The 21,272-nt window shown below is 51.3% G+C and overlaps 1 protein-coding gene across 1 annotated transcript in view; it reads left to right on the top strand.

The window, feature by feature from the left end:
- Nucleotides 1-21,272, top strand: part of LOC141273387 (alpha-1-macroglobulin-like) — a 352,694-nt gene that overhangs the window by 217,823 nt on the left and 113,599 nt on the right. The window contains exons 10-11 of the mRNA XM_073685148.1: nucleotides 935-1,041; nucleotides 9,073-9,246. Coding sequence (XP_073541249.1) covers nucleotides 935-1,041; nucleotides 9,073-9,246 — 281 coding nt within the window. The remainder of the gene's footprint in view (nucleotides 1-934; nucleotides 1,042-9,072; nucleotides 9,247-21,272) is intronic.

Genomic DNA, 21,272 nt, shown 5'->3' with positions numbered 1-21,272 from the left:
ATCTTTTGTTTTGCGACTGTTGCATGACCTTGGAGTGGGGCAATAGATGTGCCACAGAGACTTCCATATTGACGAGCAGAAGTGCACTATACATACCACCAAATGCTCCTACTAAAGGGAGAAGGTTCGCAGTTAAATTTGCATAAAACTTAAAGGGATTGTACCTAGTTTGGAAGTTACCCCTATCACTGGGGGCCCAACCGCTGGGAACCTCATTGATCCTGAGAGTCAGGGAGCTGAAGAGCTCCATGTAAGTGAAGTAATGGTCAATTATGCACACTTCCACTTCATTCATTCTCTATGAGATAGCTGAGTGCAGCATTCGGATGGTTTTCGGCACTCCCATTAAGAGTAGAACAAAGGTGCGCCTGATCGACCACTACTACATTCAAAATGAGCTCTCCAGAGCCTTGGCTCTTGGGATTGGTGCAGATTCCCATGGACTGATCCCCAGTGATTGGGAAGTCATCACCTATCTGATGGATAAGGGATAGCCTCCAAACTTGATATAACCCCTTAAATTTACACTGAAAGATTATCATGAACGAGCGGTACTAGGGACTCTCGTTTCATGATAATTTTGCAATCTAGGATGCCGATCCCTTGACTGACCAGCAATAAGAAGATTATCGTTCTCGACAGCGTGAGTGCTGTCTACACAATGCAGTTCTATGTGTACTAAAAGATGTATTATAGATTGTTCATTACCCATCTGTATCCTGGTCAGCCTCTATAAACAGGCTACTAAACATCCACCAATCAGCAAAAAAGCAGCTGATTGACAGTCATGTAGTGCCTCAGTTTGGCCGGTGTAAATGGATCCTTAGTTGTAAAGTGCAACATACCCAAATTGGATTGTAGCTCTCTCTTTATTTATGAAATGCAGGTCACAATCCAGTTTGAGATTCTTGGAAGAGTCTATTCTTTCTTTCAGGTCATATAGAAAAGGCATCAGCTGGCGCCTACCTCGACAAGGAAAAACATATTCAATTTAGTGGAATGGTACAGCTCTATCGTAATGGATTTCCATATTACTGCAAGGTAAGGAGAACTGTAGGAAGTAGCATTAGTTCTGGTTGTTTCTGGAGACCTAGGTCGAGTTGTCTACTTGTTGTAAAAGGTAGGCGTTTAGGATGGATACTGGCAGAAGACATGAGAAATGATAATAGTGACATGAGAAGTTGTGATTAGAGATGTGAAAAAGATAAGATCGATGATGGAGACAGATTGCATGTAGTGAAACTATTTATTATTATTATTTATTATTATAGCACCATTCATTCCATGTCCCTTTACATGTGAAAAGGGGTATACATAATAAAAAAAAGTATAATTAACTTAGACAATAGAAGTCACTGACTGGTACAGTAGGAGAGAGGATCCTTCCCATGAGGGCTCACAATCTACAAGGGATGGGTGAGAATGCAGTAGGTGAGGGTAGTGGTGGTCGTGCAGCTGTGGTTTCTGTAGGTTGTAGGCTTGTCGGAAGAGGTAGGTCTTCAAGTTCCTTTTGAAGGTTTCCACGGTAGGCAAAAGTCTGATATGTTGGGGCAGAGAGTTCCAGAGTAGGGGAGATGCAGGGGAGAAATCTTGTATGCGATTGTGGGAAGAGGAGATAGGAGGAGAGTAGAGGAGATCTTGTGAGGACGGGACGTTGTGTGCAGGTAAGTACCAGGAGACTAGGTCACAGATGTATGGAGGAGACAGTTTGTGAATGGCTTTGTATGCCATGGTTAGGGTTTTGAACTGGAGTCTCTGGGTAATGGGGAGCCAGTGAAGGGATTGACAGAGGTGAGAGGCTGGGGAATAGTGGTGTCTTCAGCAAGTAAGGTGGCTCACCCATGTGCAATGTATACTCCAATGTCGCGTTAAAGCCCCGACGCGCGTTTCGCCCCCGAGGAAGCAGCACGCGAAACGCGCATCGGGGCTTCAACGCGACATTGGAGTATACATTGCACATGGGTGAGCCACCTTACTTGCTGAAGACACCACTATGATTGTCTCACACATTTATGAGAATGGCTGGAACAGTTACTGAATCTGTATACCTTTAGATTCCATGCCATCTCTTGGGCTTTTCTGATCATATATACTGCCATTAGGGCCGACTATTTATGTATGTTCCCTTTATGTGGCTGGTTACATTTATATCAGAGTGCAACCCCTATTTCAATGCTATCAGATGATCTCATGTGCACTCCTATACAGAATTGTCGCATTGTATTTGTGTTTTCCATCCCTGGTGACCTACTAATTTGTTAAGAGTATACTGTTTTTAATATTTATACTGAATAAAATTTGTCTTTTTAATACTATTTAATATTGTTCTATATTTTTCTTTTTGGGGGTCATACTCCATATATTTCTATAGGCTATGCATCCCAGTAGGAGTACCCTGTGTATATAATATGGTATCCTTCCATATAGTTCGGTTCAATTGCAATCAGGTGAGGGGCTCGGTCAACCCCCAGGCAATTCAGGAGTATGGCACAGGACCCCCCTTCTGTCCTTTCTCTGGCCTCTCGTGCCCCACCAGTGACCAAACTTCTGTCCAGCTACCGCGAACCGTGTCGGGTAAGCGTTGGCCTCCGCTTCCCGCTATCCTATATGGTGCCTTCCTAGCAGGTTTGGCGGGGGGTCGCACCAATAGATGATCACGACCTCCGGTTCTTGGCTGAGGGATGATTTACCTCCACCAACTTGGGAATCCGGTACCCTTCCACAGCCTGACCCTTCACCCGATATAACGCGGGTTTGGAACGGTTGCTGTCCGTTCTGCTCTTATTGTCCCTTCTGCCTTCTTGTTTCTGGAGCCCTTCCACTCCTCTGTCTCTTCTCCTTCCTTCCTTCTCCTTCTTTTCTTCTCCTCTCTGGCCCCGGCCTTCTCTCTAGGCCTGCCTCGTGGAGCTGAGCTCAGGCTGAGCCTCAGCTCCCTGTCAGCTCTCTCTGACTGAACTCCTTCTCTGAACTACTCTCCGACTTAAGATGGCTCCCACCTTTTATCTGCTTCTGTGTGTCTGAGCTCAGGTGACCTGCACCCAATGAGCTCCTTACTATGCTCCAGAAACCGTCCCCTCTGCTCCTACATCACTGGGTTCTCTCCCCCCTCCCCACTCCAGCCAGGGACATGGTCAGTTGTGCCTGCATAAAATGGGAGCACCATCGAGCTGTCCCCCGGAAATGGGGTGCGTGTGTGTATGCAGCTAACTGAGCCCTGGTCCACACTCCATCCTTACCTGGGAGTGGAATATCACACCTCTGGTTGAGGTGCAATACCCCTGTAGCAACCGAACCCTCGGGGCGCTACATTCCCCCCTGGTAAACCACAGCACGTCCTTGGGCTGGAAAAGAGTAAAAACATTTGATTTACAAGACATGCAGAATTAGGCTGTGTGCCCATGTAGCGTTTTACAAGCGTTTTTGATGCGGAATTTCCGCAGCGGAAACGCTTGTAAAACGCTTGGTAACCCGCACCCCATGATCCCCAATGGGTTTCCGCAACTTCTATGCACATGCTGCGGATTTTTCCGCAGCGTTTATGCCGCGTTCAAAAATCCGCAGCATGTCATTTAATTTTGCGTTTCCGCAAGCAGAATTGCCTTTGTCCAATGCATAAAAAACGCAAGGCAATTCCGCATGTGGAAAACGCGTGATAAACGCGCGAAAAAAGCGCGATAAACGCGTGCGGAATTCCGCATGCGTTTTTCCGGGAGAGGACTTGCATTTATGCAGCAGAAATTTTCTGCTTCATAAATGCAACGTGGGCACATAGCCTTAAAGGGTTTTTTTTGTTTGTTTTTTTTTTTGTTTTTTTTAACGTTAGAAAACGGCCGACATTATTCAATTCCCTTTATGGGAAACACTTTCATCATGCAAAACATTTTCAATATCATGTAACTCTCCTAGCAGCATATATAACAATTCTATATATAAAACTTTTTCAGGTAAAACATTTTTTTTAAGTAAATTCTCTTCTTCACATTTTTCAATAAAGTGCAAACTTGGCAAACTTTTAACAGGAGGGACCCGTTCGTAAACCCTCAACGTAGGCCCTGGGGTGGCTGCAGGGCATAGCTGATCCAGCTGCTGGACCTCATCTTCAGCCACCTCTAACGGGTTTTTGTTCTGAGGTCAGTTGTTGTAATTTCCTATAAAACCAGTAGGGGGCACTTTAAGAAGTGCAAATATATACAAAGTTGACCGCTCCCAGTCCTCGGCCAGATAGTTCACTAAGTTGGCTGCTCCCAGTCCTCAGCCGGTTTTAACTGACCCGATGCCGGGTAACTCTTAGTAACAGTCTCTTTTACCCTGGCGGGTAACTATTTACATTTGTACGCTGCTGCTCCTTAATAGCGGTGTCCTCCTTGCGCACCTTCTTCCTCCTCATACTCTTCAGACCCGTCCGGGTCATATGGGTAGCAGGGTTCAGGGTAGTGTTGCTCCTCTTCCTCCCTCTGGATGTTAAGGGCGTGCCACCCTTTTAGGCCTCGATGTCGGGTGTATATTACCCGATCTCCCGGGAACAACTCCCGCTTCGGGTGACCCGCTGGCAGGTGACCCTCCACATCCCTCCTGTCGACATGGAGGTCTGTGGCTGTGGCAGAGTCCCTGATAAACCCCCACCCTTTCTCCTGGTGGAACTTCACCACGGTCCCAGCTGTTTTAAGACCGCGTGCTGCATGGGGGCTTCAACGAGTCCGCGTCTTCTCCTCCGCGCTCCGGGCCTGCAGCTGCTCCCTCTTCCTGCGCCATGCCCGCTCCTCTCTCGCAAGTTGCTCACAAATCTCCCGCCTGCGGACTGCGGCCGTCCGCGTCTCCTGTGCAAACCCCATCACATCCTCCCCGGTTTGGTCCCATCCCACCTGGACCTCTTCCTCCGGGAGCTGAGAAGAGCGGAGCAAGCGGGGCCTCGACCTCTGCTGGCAGGTTTTTCCGCTGACTGGGGTGAACCCATCCCTCGGGTACAGGGACCGGCTCTCCATCGGGTCCGGCGAGCTGGCTGTACAGGTCAGTCCCAAGGGGTGGTGGCTTCAGGACCGGTGGCGCACGCGGCTGGGGGGCGCCTGGGAAGGCCAGGCCTTGCGACTGGGCCTGGAGCGGGCCGCTTCCCACCGCACCCGGGGTCATGGGGCACGACGTGGGGCGTGGTTCAGCGGTGGTGTTCGCAGCTTTGGGCCTCCGTACCAGCGGCGGGAGCGTGGAAGCTGCAGCGGCTCCCGGGACTTCTGGCTCCGCGGCGGGATCCAGGGGTAAGCCTTCGGCGTCAGGACCCGGGGCAGGGGTGTCTTCCTTACCTGCCTCTGCGGCAGCGCTGTTCTCGGCCTCCGTTCTCCTCTCTCTATCCTCGGGGGCAGGTGCACTGCCGGGTGCTGGCAGCGTCTCTTGCTGCTGGGTTGCGACCCACCGGGCCATCTCCTCCCTCCATCCGGCGATGACTTCCCTCTGCGCCTGGACCATCCTCCGATCCAGCTCCTCCAGCGCTGTCCGCAGGATTTCTGTGTCTTCTGCGGGGAGCTGAGCCATCAGCTCCGTGAGGCTGTACGGGGTCGCCTCGGCCTGCAGCAGGCCACTTGCCAGGGAGCTGGAGTTGGTGCTCCTCTCCATCTCCAGGTGTGATCTGGCGAGACTCATCCAAACCACACCCTGCCCCTCGGTTTTCTTCTCTTCCCCCCCTGTTGGGGGTGGTCCCGGGGCAACCTGCTGACAATCACTCTCAGGGGAAGCCCCCCCACGTTGATGGACATCTCTACAGCCTCACTCATGGCTGTTGGGGGTGGGCTCCTTCTTTGGCGCCATTCTGGGACCTGGCCCACGATGTGAGGTGGCTTCCTGTTATCTTTTGGCGCGCACATTATGGCATCCGTTCTGCCGGGGCGGGCGCCATTTTCAATACAGTAAAACAGTCTCTTTCCAGGCACGCAATACCCGTTTGTGGCGGGTTGGTCACAATCCTGCTGACTACGCCAAAGCTGACTCGCCCCCTGGGCCATGGGACACCCGGAACCGGGCCTTCTGGTGTACAGTGCTGATGGGGGTAGTAGTGGCAACCCGGTCCCGTGGCTCAGGGTGGTCAGACCAAATGGCGGCAGTCTATTTATCAGTGTTTTGAATGTCTGACTATGCCACCCGTGGATTGCGGTCAGGGATAACCGATGCTGCGAGGCAGACCGCTGAGGCTGGTGTTGGTGTGCAGCACAGGGGTAGGATAACTCCCCACGGGAAGAGTGTAGCCTCAGGGCAGTGTATAGGGAGGATGGGAGTGATGGTGCTGGCGCAGCAGAAATCACCCAGAGTCCAGTGATGCAGTCCAGGGTTTTTACTCACAGTTGTTATCCAAGTCACTTCTGTCAGCAATGACTGCACAAGCCGTGCTGCGTCCACCAGGTGAGGGGCTCGGTCAACCCCCAGGCAATTCAGGAGTATGGCACAGGACCCCCTTCTGTCCTTTCTCTGGCCTCTCGTGCCCCACCAGTGACCAAACTTCTGTCCAGCTACCGCGGACCGTGTCGGGTAAGCATTGGCCTCCGCTTCCCGCTATCCTATATGGTGCCTTTCTAGCAGGTTTGGCGGGGGGTCGCACCAATAGATGATCACGACCTCCGGTTCTCGGCTGAGGGATGATTTACCTCCACCAACTTGGGAATCCGGTACCCTTCCACAGCCTGACCCTTCACCTGATATAACGCGGGTTTGCAACGGTTGCTGTCCGTTCTGCTCTCTTAGGGTCCCTTCTGCCTTCTTGTTTCTGGAGCCCTTCCACTCCTCTGTCTCTTCTCCTTCCTTCCTTCTCCTTCTTCTCTTCTCCTCTCTGGCCCCAGTCTTCTCTCTAGGCCTGCCTCGTGGAGCTGAGCTCAGGCTGAGCCTCGGCTCCCTGTCAGCTCTCTCTGACTGAACTCCTTCTCTGAACTACTCTCCGACTTAAGATGGCTCCCACCTTTTATCTGCTTCTGTGTGTCTGAGCTCAGGTGACCTGCACCCAATGAGCTCCTTACTATGCTCCAGAAACCGTCCCCTCTGCTCCTACATCACTGGGTTCTCTCCCCCCTCCCCACTCCAGCCAGGGACATGGTCAGTTGTGCCTGCATAAAATGGGAGCACCGTCGAGCTGTCCCCCGGAAATGGGGTGAGTGTGTGTATGCAGCTAACTGAGCCCTGGTCCACACTCCATCCTTACCTGGGAGTGGAATATCACACCTCTGGTTGAGGTGCAAAACCCCTGTAGCAACCGAACCCTCGGGGCGCTACACCGGGAGAACAGAGAAAGGAGAATGTAAGTAGGTTGTGGTCAGTGGGAGAGGTGAGTTAGAGAGGTTAGATAGGGAACAGAGGCGGGTGAAGTTGAGGTCCAGTGTGTGGCCATCTTTGTGAGTGGCTGCGGAAGACCATTGAGCGAGGCCGAAGGAGGAAGTGAGAGATAGAAGCTTAGAGACAGCTGAGAGGGAAGTGTCAGTGCCAATGGGGATGTTGAAGTTGCCCAAGATGATAGTAGGGATGTCAGCAGAAAGAAATGAAGCAGCCAGGTGGTTAAATGGTCAAAGAAGGTGGTGGCTGGCCCTGGGAGGTGGTAAATGACAGTCAGTGCACCTCAAAAGAAGGGAGGGTAACGGAGGGCGGCAGTGCAATTGGGGTGAAGGAGCAGTTATCTGAAAGGAGAAAACCAACTCCTCTATCATGCTTGCCGCTTGGGCGGGGGGTGTGAGAAACAGGAAATCCATTGTACGAAAGTGCAGCTGGAGGGGCTGTGTCAGAGGAGGTGAGCCAGGTTTTGGTGATGCCGAGGAAGGAAAGTTTGTTAGTAATGAAATGATCATGAATGTAAGAAAGTTTGTTACAGACAGAGTGAGCGTTCCATAGAGCTCCTGTTAATGGGACTGGGGAAGCGGGGGCTGGGTGGTGGATGGGTATCAGGTTAGAGAGGTTGTGTAAAGTTGTGTTCGATCGTGGGTGAGAAGTCGAAGTGACTGTGGAGATGTGGTGATGAGGACCAGGATTTGGGGAGATATCGCCGACAGTGAGGAGGAGCAGAGAAAGTGTTAGTAGGTGGGAGTAGGAGAGGGCATGAGGTGACTGTCTGTGTTTGGAGACAGAGGATTGTATGTTGAGAAACAGTTCTGAGGAGGAGGTGAGATGGATAGGGAGGGTTGAGGGAGAGATAACCAGTTCCTTACCAGATGTAGTGATTAGGGGTGTTTGTAAAAAGTAATGGATTAAGGGGGTGAGAGTGAAAACAAATAGAAACATTGTTTACAGTGGGGTGTTTCTAAAAAGTAAAGGATTAAGGGGGTGAGAGTGAAAACAAATAGAAACATTGTTTACAGTGACTTTGTATCCAGTTATCTTCAGTTCCCTTCTGGTTCAATTCTGGTGTAATTCATATTTGTACACTTAAGCGATGATACATTTAAGGCGATGGATGCAGACTAAAGTCTATGCAGACTCCTTACTCACAATATATATGCAACAAAATGCATTAAGATTTGAAGCAGAAGGGAGTGGTCTGTGCTCATCTTGATCAGATGATGAAGGCTGAGCCAGATGCAGGATATCGAAGGGCCAAGTAAACAAGGTCATAAAGAAGAGTGGGGGTAGAGTAGTTGTTAGTTGAAAAACATACCATGTAGGGAGAAATCAGGATAGTGGGAAAGTTGGGTCACATACCATGTGTATGTAGGAGCAGAGGTAGGCAGAAATCAGGATGGGAAAGTTGGGTCACATATCTGTAGGAAGAATAGATAAATAGACCTGCTGAGTACGATGGTGGCAGATAACAAGGTACAGTCTGTATACATCATTAAAATCTGGAATAATTCATATATGTACACTTAAGCGATGATACACTTAAGGCAATGGACGCAGACTAAAGTCTATTCAGACTCCTTACAATATATATGCTACAAAATGCGGAGACACATGGAGGGTCTTCTCAAACTTTGGCATTTCCTACATTTTAGCCGTGTGCATAAGGCCTCACAATCAGAAAAATCTAGGATTTTGGAAAAGTCCTAGCAAGTTTATATATAAAAAGTAACTACTGAATGGTTCTGATTATCTCATCACTTTCCACATCTTCAGGTGAAAATAAGTGATGAGCAAAAACTGCCCATACCTAATAAAGTTGTATATCTATATGAAGAAGATGAAGATGAAGAGATTTCTAGAAAGCCATATAAAGCTCTGACAGATGAGAATGGAATTGCTAATTTTATGCTCAACACCTCGATGTGGAACTCATTAGTGAAATTGAAGGTAAGGTAGATAATTCAGGGAATGTGTACAACGTTCAAACTTGTATTTAAAAGCTATAGACATCATGGAAAAAATATTTCAGATTTAGTGGTCACCTAATTGTAATAGGTTTCAGTCTCTAATCATCACTCCTTTATTCATTTTGAGACCTCTTAAAATGCAGTTTGCAGCCTGATCCAGGCTTCAGATTTTTTTTCTTGTGGGAGTGTCTCTCCCAGTAATTCAGGCTAGATGTGAGATCTGTGTGTATCCAGGGTGCTGCTGTCTTAATTAGCTCATGTATCAGCACAGCTTCTATCCTGCACTTATTTTCAATAGCTCATGTATCAGCACAGCTTCTATCCTGCACTTACTTTCATTAGCTCATGTATTAGCACAGCTTCTATCCTGCACTTATTTTCAATAGCTATGTACCAGCACATCTTCTAGCGTCTCTCCTGTGTTTATTTTCTCTATATGTGCCTTTCTCCATATCTGTAACCTTTTTTCACTGCCCTCTATGAGACTGCAGACACTTTTTCTTCTCTATACACTGCATAGATCTGTATATAACCACCTCCTCATCATTGATGCTATATCTGACAAGGAAGGGAGAGAACAGATTCATAAGATTTGGTAGCAGGAGCGCTGGCTGATTAGTATCTTTTTTTAAATAGCTAGATAAAGGACCTACAGATGCTCTGCAGCAGCACGGTGGTAGAAAATTGATAATAAAGACTGTTTTAAAAAGTTGCTTTTAAGAAGCAAATGGGCAAAAAAAATATTTGCAAATGTGTACATAGCCTTTAAATTCATGTTTTATTATTTTTGGGTGATCCGCTATGGCAAATTTTGCTACGTGAAAAGGCTACAATAAACCTTGCACAGTTTAGTACAGGAAATACAGTGACATGTAAAAGTTTGGGCACCCCTGGTCCCTGGTCAAAATTATTGTTATTGTGAACAGTTAAGCAAGTTGAAGATGAAATGATCTCTAAAAGGCCTAAAGTGAAAGATGACACATTTCCTCTATATTTTAGGCAAAAAATAAATATATTTTCCTCTTTTATAGTCTAAAAATTCTAAAAAGGAAATTGGGCCAATGCAAAAGTTTTGGCACCCTGCATGGTTAGTACCTAGTAACACCCCCTTTTGCAAGTATTATAGCTTGTAAATGCTTTTTGTAGCCAGACAAGAGTCTTTCAATTCTTGTTTGAAGGATTTTCATCCATTCTTCCTTGGGAAATTCTTCCAGTTCTGTGAGATTCCTGGGTCGTCTTGCATGCACTGCTATTTTCAGGTCTAGCCACAGATTTTCAATGATGTTCAGTTCATGGGGACTGTGAGGGCCATTGCAAAACCTTTAGCTTGCGCCTTTTGAGGTTGTCTATTCTAGATTTTGACATGTATTTAGGATCATTATCCATTTGTAGAAGCCATGTGTAGCGCCGGCGTCCCTGCCCTCTGCTAGGCAGGGACGCTGTTCCCCTCACCTCCCTGCTCCGTGCCCGGCGTCCTCCTCCCGCTCTGCTGGCAGCGCGCGCTCCTTCCCGGCCACTGTGCTTAGGGCGCGCGCGCGCTCTCCCTTCCTCTTAAAGGGGCCGCGCGCGCCGTCCTAAGGAGTCCCCGGCCAATGGCCGGAGGACTTCACCATATATAAGGCACCTCCTCCAAAATGGAGGTGCCCGAGCAATGTTGTTGCACTGTTCTACTCTGCTTCAGCCCTCAGGTCCCGTTGCCAGTTACCTGCCAGTTACCTTCCTGATTCCTGCCAGAGTCCTGCCAGTTTGCTGTCTGTTTCCTGCCTGTTATTCCTGCTACCTGCTTACTAGCCTGAGGTCCGACGGTCTGCCTTACAACTCCTGTCAGTCTGTCTAAGGACCAGCTTGCCGGCTCACCTGGGAGCGCACATCAGCTACCTGCCTGCTTGCTAGCCTGAGGTCTGACGGTCTGCCTTTCTACTCCTGTCAGTCTGTCTATGGACCAGCTTGCCCGCTCACCTGGGAGCGCTCCTCCGCTACCTGCCTGCTTGCCTGCCCGGAGGCTCCGCCGTCACGTGCTGTGACCACCAGCTATTCCAGAGACTCTTGCCCGCTCACCTGGGAGCGCTTCTCCGCTACCTGCCTGCTTGCCTGCCCGGAGGCTCCGCCGTCACGTGCTGCGACCACCAGCTATTCCAGAGACTCTTGCCGCTCACCTGGGAGCGCTTCTCCGCTACCTGCCTGCTTGCCTGCCTGGAGGCTTCGCCGTCACGTGCTGTGACCACCTGCTATTCCAGAGACTCTCGCTTGCTCACCTGGGAGCACACATCCTCCATCTGCCTTGCTAGCCTACCTGGAGGTTCAGCCATCACAGGTCGTACCTACCCTTTACCTAGAGACTGCCCCGGTCACTTGCCGTGACCTCCAGCCCGTTCACCCAGAGACTGCCCCGGTCACTTGCCGTGACCTCCAGCCCGTTCATCCAGAGACTGTCCCGGTCACTTGCCGTGACCTCCTGCCAGTACACCCAGAGACTGTCCCGGTCACTTGCCGTGACCTCCTGCCCGTACACCCAGAGACTGTCCCGGTCACCTGCTGTGACTGCCTGCCTGGTCGCCACCCGCTCCCTTACAAGGACCGCCCCCTTGTATAGTAGCTCAGAGGTTCCGCCTCCCAGACCCGTTACAGTTTGCTCGGGCCATGGAACCCGGTGGCACCCAAGCTCCCTCGCTCTCGGACCTCTGTCATGAACTGTCCCGTCAGAGGTCCCAACAGGAGTCCATCCTGGGTCACCTGCGGAATGTCAATTCTCGCCTGGATACTCTGACTGCTCCACCAGCAACCACCGCCAGTGCCATGACTCGCAACCCGGCAGCTCCGCTGCCCACCAATACCATGGTATCCTACCCCGGACCCCGGCTTTCTGCACCTCCTCGCTTCGGAGGCGACTCCGCCCAGGCTCGGGGCTTCATAAATCAGTGCACCCTGCACTTTGAACTATTGTCCCACCAGTTTAACTCCGACCGGGCCAAAATTGCCTTCATCATGTCCCATCTCACCGGGGAGGCCCTGGCCTGGCTAAATCCTCTATGGGAGAGAGGAGACCACCTGGTGTCCGACTTGCCTGCCTTCCTCACGGCTTTCCGGAAAGTCTTCGACGAACCCGGACGGAAGACCTCATCCGCATCATCTCTGCTACGCCTCCGTCAGGGAAGTCTCACCGTGGGCCAATATGCCATACGGTTCCGTACCCTTGCCTCGGAGCTGGCCTGGGATAACGACGCTCTGGTATCCGTCTTCTGGGAGGGTCTGTCCGGCCGTATTAAAGATGAACTTGCCGGTCGGGACATTCCTACCACTCTCGATGACCTAATAACTCTTGCCACCCGGATTGACCTACGGTTCCAGGAGCGTGCCAAAGAGGTCACCCGTGAGAGGAGGTTTCCACGTCTAGCTCCTACCTTTCAGAAACCCGTCACTCCCTCCGTCTCTTCCCAGGTACACTCTCCTGAGTCTATGCAGGTCGACCAGACCAAGATGGTCAAAACCCGTCAGGACTTACGCCGTGCCGAGGGGAGCTGCTTCTACTGTGGCAGTAAGGAGCACCGGATCCGTGCCTGCCCAGAGGGGTCGGGAAACGCCTGTGTCTAGGTTCGCTCAGATAGGTCGACCTAGACAAGAATAAATCCTCTCCATCTCTGCTGCTGTCAGTTTCAATCGTCTGCGGGGAGAACCGTTATTTCGAACTAGCCCAACTGGACTCTGGAGCAGCCGGGAATCTTATTTCACAGTCCCTGGTAGAGAAATACCACATCCCCACCAAACCTCTGGCTGTACCCTTGTCTGTTGCTGCCGTGGATGGGGGCCTCTTACCACGCCCCATCCAACTCATCACCGAATCCATTACTCTACAGGTGGGAATGCTGCATTCTGAGAGTATCTCCTTTCATGTTCTGCCTGGACTCTCTCACGCCCTCTTGCTAGGTCTACCTGGCTCCAGAGACATGCACCCGTGCTTGACTGGCAGACCGGAGAAGTCCTTCGCTGGGGACAGGACTGCCATAAGACCTGTCTGGTTCCCGTCCATCCCGTCCGTCCTTCTCCTACCCCAGCTAATCTACCTGGACTTCCGATTCCTTATTGGTCTTATGCTGATGTCTTTAATAAAAAGGAAGCAGAGACACTACCCCCTCAAAGACCATACGACTGCCCTATCGACCTGTTACCCGGTACTACTCCTCCCCGTGGGCGTATTTATCCATTATCCGCTGCTGAGACCCGGTCGATGTCCGAATATATTGAGGAGAATCTGGCCAGGGGATTCATCCGGAAATCTACCTCCCCGGCGGAAGCAGGCTTCTTCTTCGTAAAAAAGAAGGACGGCTCTCTCCGTCCCTGTATAGACTATAGAGGCCTTAACCAAATCACGGTGAAGAATAAGTACCCCCTTCCGCTCATTCCGGAGTTATTTGATCGTCTGAGAGGGGCTAGAATCTTCACCAAACTGGACCTCCGTGGGGCGTACAACCTGGTTCGTATCCGTCAGGGGGATGAATGGAAGACGGCATTCAACACCCGGGATGGCCACTATGAATATCTGGTAATGCCCTTTGGTCTCTGTAACGCTCCTGCCGTCTTTCAAGAGTTGGTCAATGACATCTTCCGGGACCTTCTCTACTCCTGCGTAGTGGTGTACCTGGACGACATCTTGGTCTTCTCTCCGGATCTCCAGACTCACCGGAGGGACGTTCGTCAGGTCCTGCTCAGGCTCAGGCAGAATCACCTCTTCGCTAAATACGAGAAGTGCCTCTTTGAGCAGACCTCGCTTCCGTTTTTGGGCTACATTATTTCTCAGACCGGCCTACGAATGGATCCAGAGAAACTGTCTGCCATCGAGAAATGGCCTCGACCGGAGGGGTTGAAGGCCATTCAGCGGTTCCTGGGCTTCGCCAACTACTACCGCCTCTTCATACCACACTTCTCTTCCCGGACTGCCCCAATTTCCGCGCTCACCCGTAAGGGTACTAATCCCAAAGAGTGGCCGCCCGAAGCATAGGAGGCCTTTCTTTCCTTAAAACAGGCCTTCTCTTCCACCCCGGTGCTGCATCGCCCGGACGGCAACAAGCAGTTCTTCCTGGAAGTTGACGCCTCCTCCTCTGGAGCCGGAGCGGTACTTACTCAAAAATCATCTTCCGGGAGGATGGTAACTTGCGGCTTCTTCTCTAAACTCTTCTCCTCCTCAGAGCGCAATTATTCCATAGGAGACCGAGAGTTATTGGCCATCAAACTGGCATTGGAGGAGTGGCGTTACCTGCTCGAGGGGGCTCTTCACCCGGTAATAATTTACACTGACCACAAGAACTTGGCTTATCTCCAGCATGCCCAGAGACTTAACCCGCGCCAAGCCCGGTGGTCCTTGTTTTTTGCTCGCTTTGATTTTGTTCTTCATTTTCGCCCGGCTGACAAAAACGTCAAGGCGGACGCCTTGTCTCGATCCTTTCTGGTGTCTGATCTCGAGGAAGATCCGAAACACATCATCAATCCCGCCAGAGTAATGCAGGTGGCTCCCGTGAGTCTAAATCGTCTCCCTCCCGGAAAGACGTTCGTATCAGTACCTGATCGGGAGAAGATCCTTCACTGGGGTCACTCGTCTAAACTGGCTGGCCATGCCGGTCAGAAAAAGACCCTCCAGCTTATTACCCGGCACTACTGGTGGCCTACCCTGCACAAGGACGTAATAGACTTTGTTTCTGCCTGTGTGTCCTGCGCCCGCAACAAGGTTCCGAGACATCTGCCAGCCGGTCGCCTCCTTCCGCTCCCAGTACCTGCTGCCCCCTGGCAGCATATAGCAATGGACTTTATAACAGACCTCCCAGTCTCTGCCGGTTGTACGGTCATTTGGGTGGTCGCTGACCGCTTCTCCAAGATGGCTCATTTCGTTCCCCTGCCAGGCCTCCCGTCTGCACCCGAGCTAGCTAAAGACTTTATTCGTCACATCTTCCGTCTTCATGGCCTGCCCCTCCACATCGTGTCGGATCGTGGGGTACAGTTCACCTCACGCTTCTGGAGAGCCACTTGTAAACTGCTAGACGTCACCCTGGACTTCTCTTCCGCTACCCACCCACAGTCCAATGGTCAAGTGGAGCGGATCAATCAGAACCTGACCAGTTACCTCCGGCACTTCGTTAATGCCCATCATTCAGACTGGGTGGATCTCCTACCATGGGCCGAGTTCTCTTATAACAATCACGAGAGCGAATCCTCCTCCAAATCCCCGTTTTTTGTAGTCTTCGGTCAGCAACCTCGGATTCCTTTTCCTGTCTCCACCTCTGTGGACAACCCGGCTGCGGAATCTCTCGTTGGCAAATTTTCCTCCATTTGGGAGAGTACCCGATCCGCACTCCTTCAGTCGTCCGAACGGATGAAAAGACATGCCGACAAAAAACGCCTGGATCCTCCACAATTTCGTCCCGGAGATAAAGTCTGGCTCTCATCTAAATATGTCCGACTCAAGATACCTTCTTACAAGTTAGGGCCTCGGTTCATCGGCCCCCTGGAGGTCATCAGTCAGATCAACCCGGTGGCCTATAAATTGAAACTCCCGGCCAACTTACGGATCCCTAACTCCTTCCATGTATCTCTCCTCAAACCTGTGGTACTTAACTCTTTTTCCAAGTCTACAGGTACGCCTCCTGCTCCGGTTTCTGCTGAGGACGAGTTTGAGGTAGAGAACATTCTTGCCACCAAAAGGGTAAGAGGAAAGACCTTTTTTCTAGTAGATTGGAAGGGGTTTGGTCCTGAGGAGAGAACGTGGGAGCCCCGGGAGAACATCCATGCCCCTCTTATCCTTGCTAAATTTCTGTCTGGCCTAAAAAAGGGGGGGCCTAAAGGGGGGGGTACTGTAGCGCCGGCGTCCCTGCCCTCTGCTAGGCAGGGACGCTGTTCCCCTCACCTCCCTGCTCCGTGCCCGGCGTCCTCCTCCCGCTCTGCTGGCAGCGCGCGCTCCTTCCCGGCCACTGTGCTTAGGGCGCGCGCTCTCCCTTCCTCTTAAAGGGGCCGCGCGCGCCGTCCTAAGGAGTCCCCGGCCAATGGCCGGAGGACTTCACCATATATAAGGCACCTCCTCCAAAATGGAGGTGCCCGAGCAATGTTGTTGCACTGTTCTACTCTGCTTCAGCCCTCAGGTCCCGTTGCCAGTTACCTGCCTGATTCCTGCCAGAGTCCTGCCAGTTTGCTGTCTGTTTCCTGCCTGTTATTCCTGCTACCTGCTTGCTAGCCTGAGGTCCGACGGTCTGCCTTACAACTCCTGTCAGTCTGTCTAAGGACCAGCTTGCCCGCTCACCTGGGAGCGCACATCAGCTACCTGCCTGCTTGCTAGCCTGAGGTCCGACGGTCTGCCTTTCTACTCCTGTCAGTCTGTCTATGGACCAGCTTGCCCGCTCACCTGGGAGCGCTCCTCCGCTACCTGCCTGCTTGCCTGCCCGGAGGCTCCGCCGTCACGTGCTGTGACCACCAGCTATTCCAGAGACTCTTGCCCGCTCACCTGGGAGCGCTTCTCCGCTACCTGCCTGCTTGCCTGCCCGGAGGCTCCGCCGTCACGTGCTGTGACCACCAGCTATGCCAGAGACTCTTGCCCGCTCACCTGGGAGCGCTTCTCCGCTACCTGCCTGCTTGCCTGCCTGGAGGCTTCGCCGTCACGTGCTGTGACCACCTGCTATTCCAGAGACTCTCGCTTGCTCACCTGGGAGCACACATCCTCCATCTGCCTTGCTAGCCTACCTGGAGGTTCAGCCACCACAGGTCGTACCTACCCTTTACCTAGAGACTGCCCCGGTCACTTGCCGTGACCTCCAGCCCGTTCACCCAGAGACTGCCCCGGTCACTTGCCGTGACCTCCAGCCCGTTCATCCAGAGACTGTCCCGGTCACTTGCCGTGACCTCCTGCCAGTACACCCAGAGACTGTCCCGGTCACTTGCCGTGACCTCCTGCCCGTACACCCAGAGACTGTCCCGGTCACCTGCTGTGACTGCCTGCCTGGTCGCCACCCGCTCCCTTACAAGGACCGCCCCCTTGTATAGTAGCTCAGAGGTTCCGCCTCCCAGACCCGTTACACCATGCACTTTTCAACTTCAGCTTTTTTACAGATGGTGTTATGTTTGCATCAAGAATTTGTTGAAATTTCATTGAATCAATTCTTCCCTCTAAACCTGAAATGTTCCCCATGCTATTGGCTGCAACACAACCCCAAAGCATGATTGATCCACCCCTATGCTTAATGGTTGGTGAGATGTTCTTTTCCTGTAATTCTGTGCCCTTTTTTCTCATTGTGGCCAAAGAGTTCTATTTTAACCTCATCGGTCCTGTTGTTTCCAAAATGCACCGGGGTTGTTTAGATGTTCTTTTGCATATTTCTGACGCTGAATTTTTTGGTGAGGGCGCAGGAGACGTTTTCTTTTGAAGACTCTTGCAAGAAGGCCTTATTTGTGCAGGTGTCTCTGAAGAGTAGAACAATGTACCATAACTCCAGAGTCGGCTAAATCTTTCTGAAGGTCTTTTGCTGTCAAGCGGGGGTTCTGATTTGCCTCTCTAGCAATCCTACAAGCTGCGTTCACTGAAATTTTGCTTGGTCTTCAAAATCTTTTCTTGACCTCCACTCTTCCTGTTAACTGAGCACACAAATCTCCAAGGGTGCCCAAACTTTTGCAATGACCCATTTTCCTTTTTGTAATTTTTCAAATGAAAAAAGACAATATCGTATATACAGGGTGGTCCAAAAGTAGGTGGACAGAAAGTGTAATAAGGTTATGAAGGGGGAGATTTATCAAACAAAATCCAGTAATTTTAGATAACATTATGTGGAGTGATGAAGCTTCTTTCAAATTATCCGGCCATATTAACAGACATAATTGTATTTACTGGTATAATAAGTGCTATGCACACGCCCGGACTGACTGGCATGAGCATGATTAGTGATCCCACTGGACCATGAATCGGAAGTATCAACTCGGTCCGACCAAGGTCACAAGGCGGCTCAGTCGACTCCGTGAACCAGGGAGGAACCGAGCAGAGGGACCAGGTGCTACTCCAGGTCAGACCCCGGTTACAGCTGTTGACCCACAGCAGGAACAGGCAGGTTAGGCTGGCATACAGACAGGTGGATACTGGCAGGCACGGCTGGTATGCAGACAGGTGGGTATTGGCAGGTAGGAACGCAGGCAGGATAGGGACCAGTACAGACTGGGATACAGGAACAGAGCCGCAGGTGCCATAGACAAGCAGATCAGAGCAAAACCCGCAGGTGCGGTAGACAAGCAGAGCAGAGCAAAACCCGCAGGTGCGGTAGACAAGCAGAGAAGAGCAAAACCCGCAGGTGCGGTAGACAAGCAGAGAAGAGCAAAACCCGCAGGTGCGGTAGACAAGCAGAGCAGAGCAAAACCCGCAGGTGCGGTAGACAAGCAGAGCAGAGCAAAACCCGCAGATGTGGTAGACAAGCAGAGCAGAGCAAAACCTGCAGGTGCGGTAGACAAGCAGAGCAGGGCAAAACCCGCAGGTGCGGTAGACAAGCAAAGCAGAGCAAAACCCGCAGGTGCGGTAGACAAGCAGAGCAGAGCAAAACCCGCAGGTGTGGTAGACAAGCAGAGCAGAGCAAAACCCGCAGGTGCGGTAGACAAGCAGAGTAGAGCAAAACCCGCTGGTGCGGTAGACAAACAGAGCAGAGCAAAATCCGCAGGTGCGGCTATCAAGCAGAGCAGAGCAAAATCCGCAGGTGCGGTAGACAAGCAGAGCAGAGCAAAACCCGCAGGTGCGGTAGACAAGCAGAGCAAAACCCGCAGGTGCGGTAGACAAGCAGAGCAGAGCAAAACCCGCAGGTGCGGTAGACAAGCAAAGCAGAGCAAAACTCGCAGGTGCGGTAAACAAGCAGAGCAGGTACTTACAATTGACTCGCCCCCTGGGCTGTGGGGCACTCGGATCCGGGCAATAGGGAAACGGTGGGAGTAGTAGTGGCAACCCGGTTCCGTGGCTCAGGGTGGTCAGGCCAGTGGTAGTCCGTTATGTGCTGATGATTATGTCCGACTACGCCACCCGTGGATTTGCGGTCATTAGGAACCGCCGCTGCAAGGCAGACCGCTGGGGCTGATGATGTATGCAGCTGGGATGGTGTGACTCCCCACGGGAAGAGTGCGGCCCCAGGGCAGTATAATGGATGGTGGGAGTGATGGTGGTGAGAGTCCCAGTGTCGTTAGTGCTGGAGGAGCAAGGAGCACACAGACAACAGGTTGCAGTCCAGGGTCTTTACTAGAACAGGTAAACTGACCCGCAAACAGTCCCGGCTAGGAGGGGACCTGGATGTCTGAGAGCAATAGGGAAATTGGCCCTGGTCAGGGTGAGGGTGTAGGCCTACCGTGCTTTCTGCGCTCCTTCTGGTTATCTCCTCCTTATAGGGTAACCCCCCACGTTTCCGAGCACTCCGTGTATTCTCGCCTGTATGGCCTGCGACGTGGGTTCCTTTCTGCTCCTAGCCTGGTACGGCTTTGCTGGTCCCTTCTGTTGTGGCAGAGCCTCCAGGCTTCTTAGGCCAAGGAACATACAGTCCCCTGCGGACTGGTTATCTGCTGTAGGATGTGGAATCCTCCCAGCCTCAGACACCAAAGTCTGGTAAATTAAGTCCTTTATCTGCCAAGACGGGCTCACTTCGCCTCTTGTCTCTGGCTTGTGGCTCTCCTCCTGCCACACTTCCTCTTAGGTGCAATACAACTTTCTGTCCCTGCTCTGCTCTGGGACAAGTCTCAGTCCTGAGACAGGTCGTACAGTTCTCCCTAACCCTGCCCCCAGTTCCAGCTTTTATAGGGGCAGCCTGCTCCCCCTACTGGCCTGAGACAGGAGGTATTGCATGCTAATGTTCCCCTGACTAGAGAACCTCCCCCTTGCTCTCAGACACAGCTTTATTACACTTGTGGCATCCAGGCCAGGGTGACACACAATGAAGTAGCGAGTGGACACTAAACTCACAAACAGAAGTACAAAGACAACGAGTTGGAGTTAGGTGCCCGTTCAGACACTGCAGGATAAGGGAAAACACGGACATAGAGACAAACAAGTAACGGGCTAGGACAATGTTCAGACAGGAACAGAACCAGGAACAAGATACAGGAACGAGCCTGGGAACTCAGCCCCCAGGGTGGCGGAACAGACTAGAAGTCACAGATACAGGTAACAGGCCTGGGTATACAGCCCCCAGGGTGGCGGAAACAAACAAGATACAGGACAGGACATGGCAACTCAGTTGCACAGAACACACTGAATGAAAGTGTTGTCCAGGCACCTCCTACTGGGTGGAGGGGGTTTAAGTATCCAGTGACTCACAGCAATAGGCTGGGGACGCATTAGGACTGTGCACACAGTAACTATAAGAAACAGGCAGTAACCACGCCGCCGCCCTAAGCAATCAGACAAGAGACATGCACACAGCAGGTACTGGAGCAAAGTGTGCAGCCTGGACAGATAGGTAAGATAGCGGACTTGCATGGTGGGAGGTGGTAAGCCATGCCAGCACGCCGCCAGGGATGTTACAATAAGAACATGTTTTTAACATTAGAGCAACAACTAAATGAGCCTGATGTCAATGTTTGGGGTGGTATTTCAAGTTTTGGTGTTTTAGGACCAATATTTTTTGATGGAACAGTCACAGGAGATAAGTATCTCGAAATTCTAATGAATCAAGTTGTTCCCCAGTTACAGCAACAGCCTAATTCAAATGACCTTTATTTCCAACAAGATGGGGCCCCTCCACATTATTCATGAGTAGTCCGCGAGTATCTTGATGAAACATTTCCTAATAAATGGATTGGCCGAAGAGGCTCACTTGATTGGCCGGCACGTTCACCAGACTTGACCCCAATGGATTTTTTCTTTTGGGGAGTACTCAAGGACAAAGTTTATAGTCGAAAACAAAAAAGTGTCAGTAATTTGAAAAATGACATAAGAGATGCATTTCAAGAAATTAATACCCAAAGCGTAAGAGGCAGACTTCAAAGCTGTGCAAATTGTAATGGAAAACAGTTTGA

The sequence above is a fragment of the Phyllobates terribilis genome, unplaced genomic scaffold (genome assembly GCF_046119375.1).
Source record: "Phyllobates terribilis strain yellow unplaced genomic scaffold, ASM4611937v1 Scaffold_5__5_contigs__length_657084704, whole genome shotgun sequence".
NCBI lineage: Eukaryota > Metazoa > Chordata > Amphibia > Anura > Dendrobatidae > Phyllobates > Phyllobates terribilis.
The sequence above is the reverse complement of the archived record's forward strand: the minus strand, read 5'-3'. Positions and strand labels throughout refer to the sequence as shown.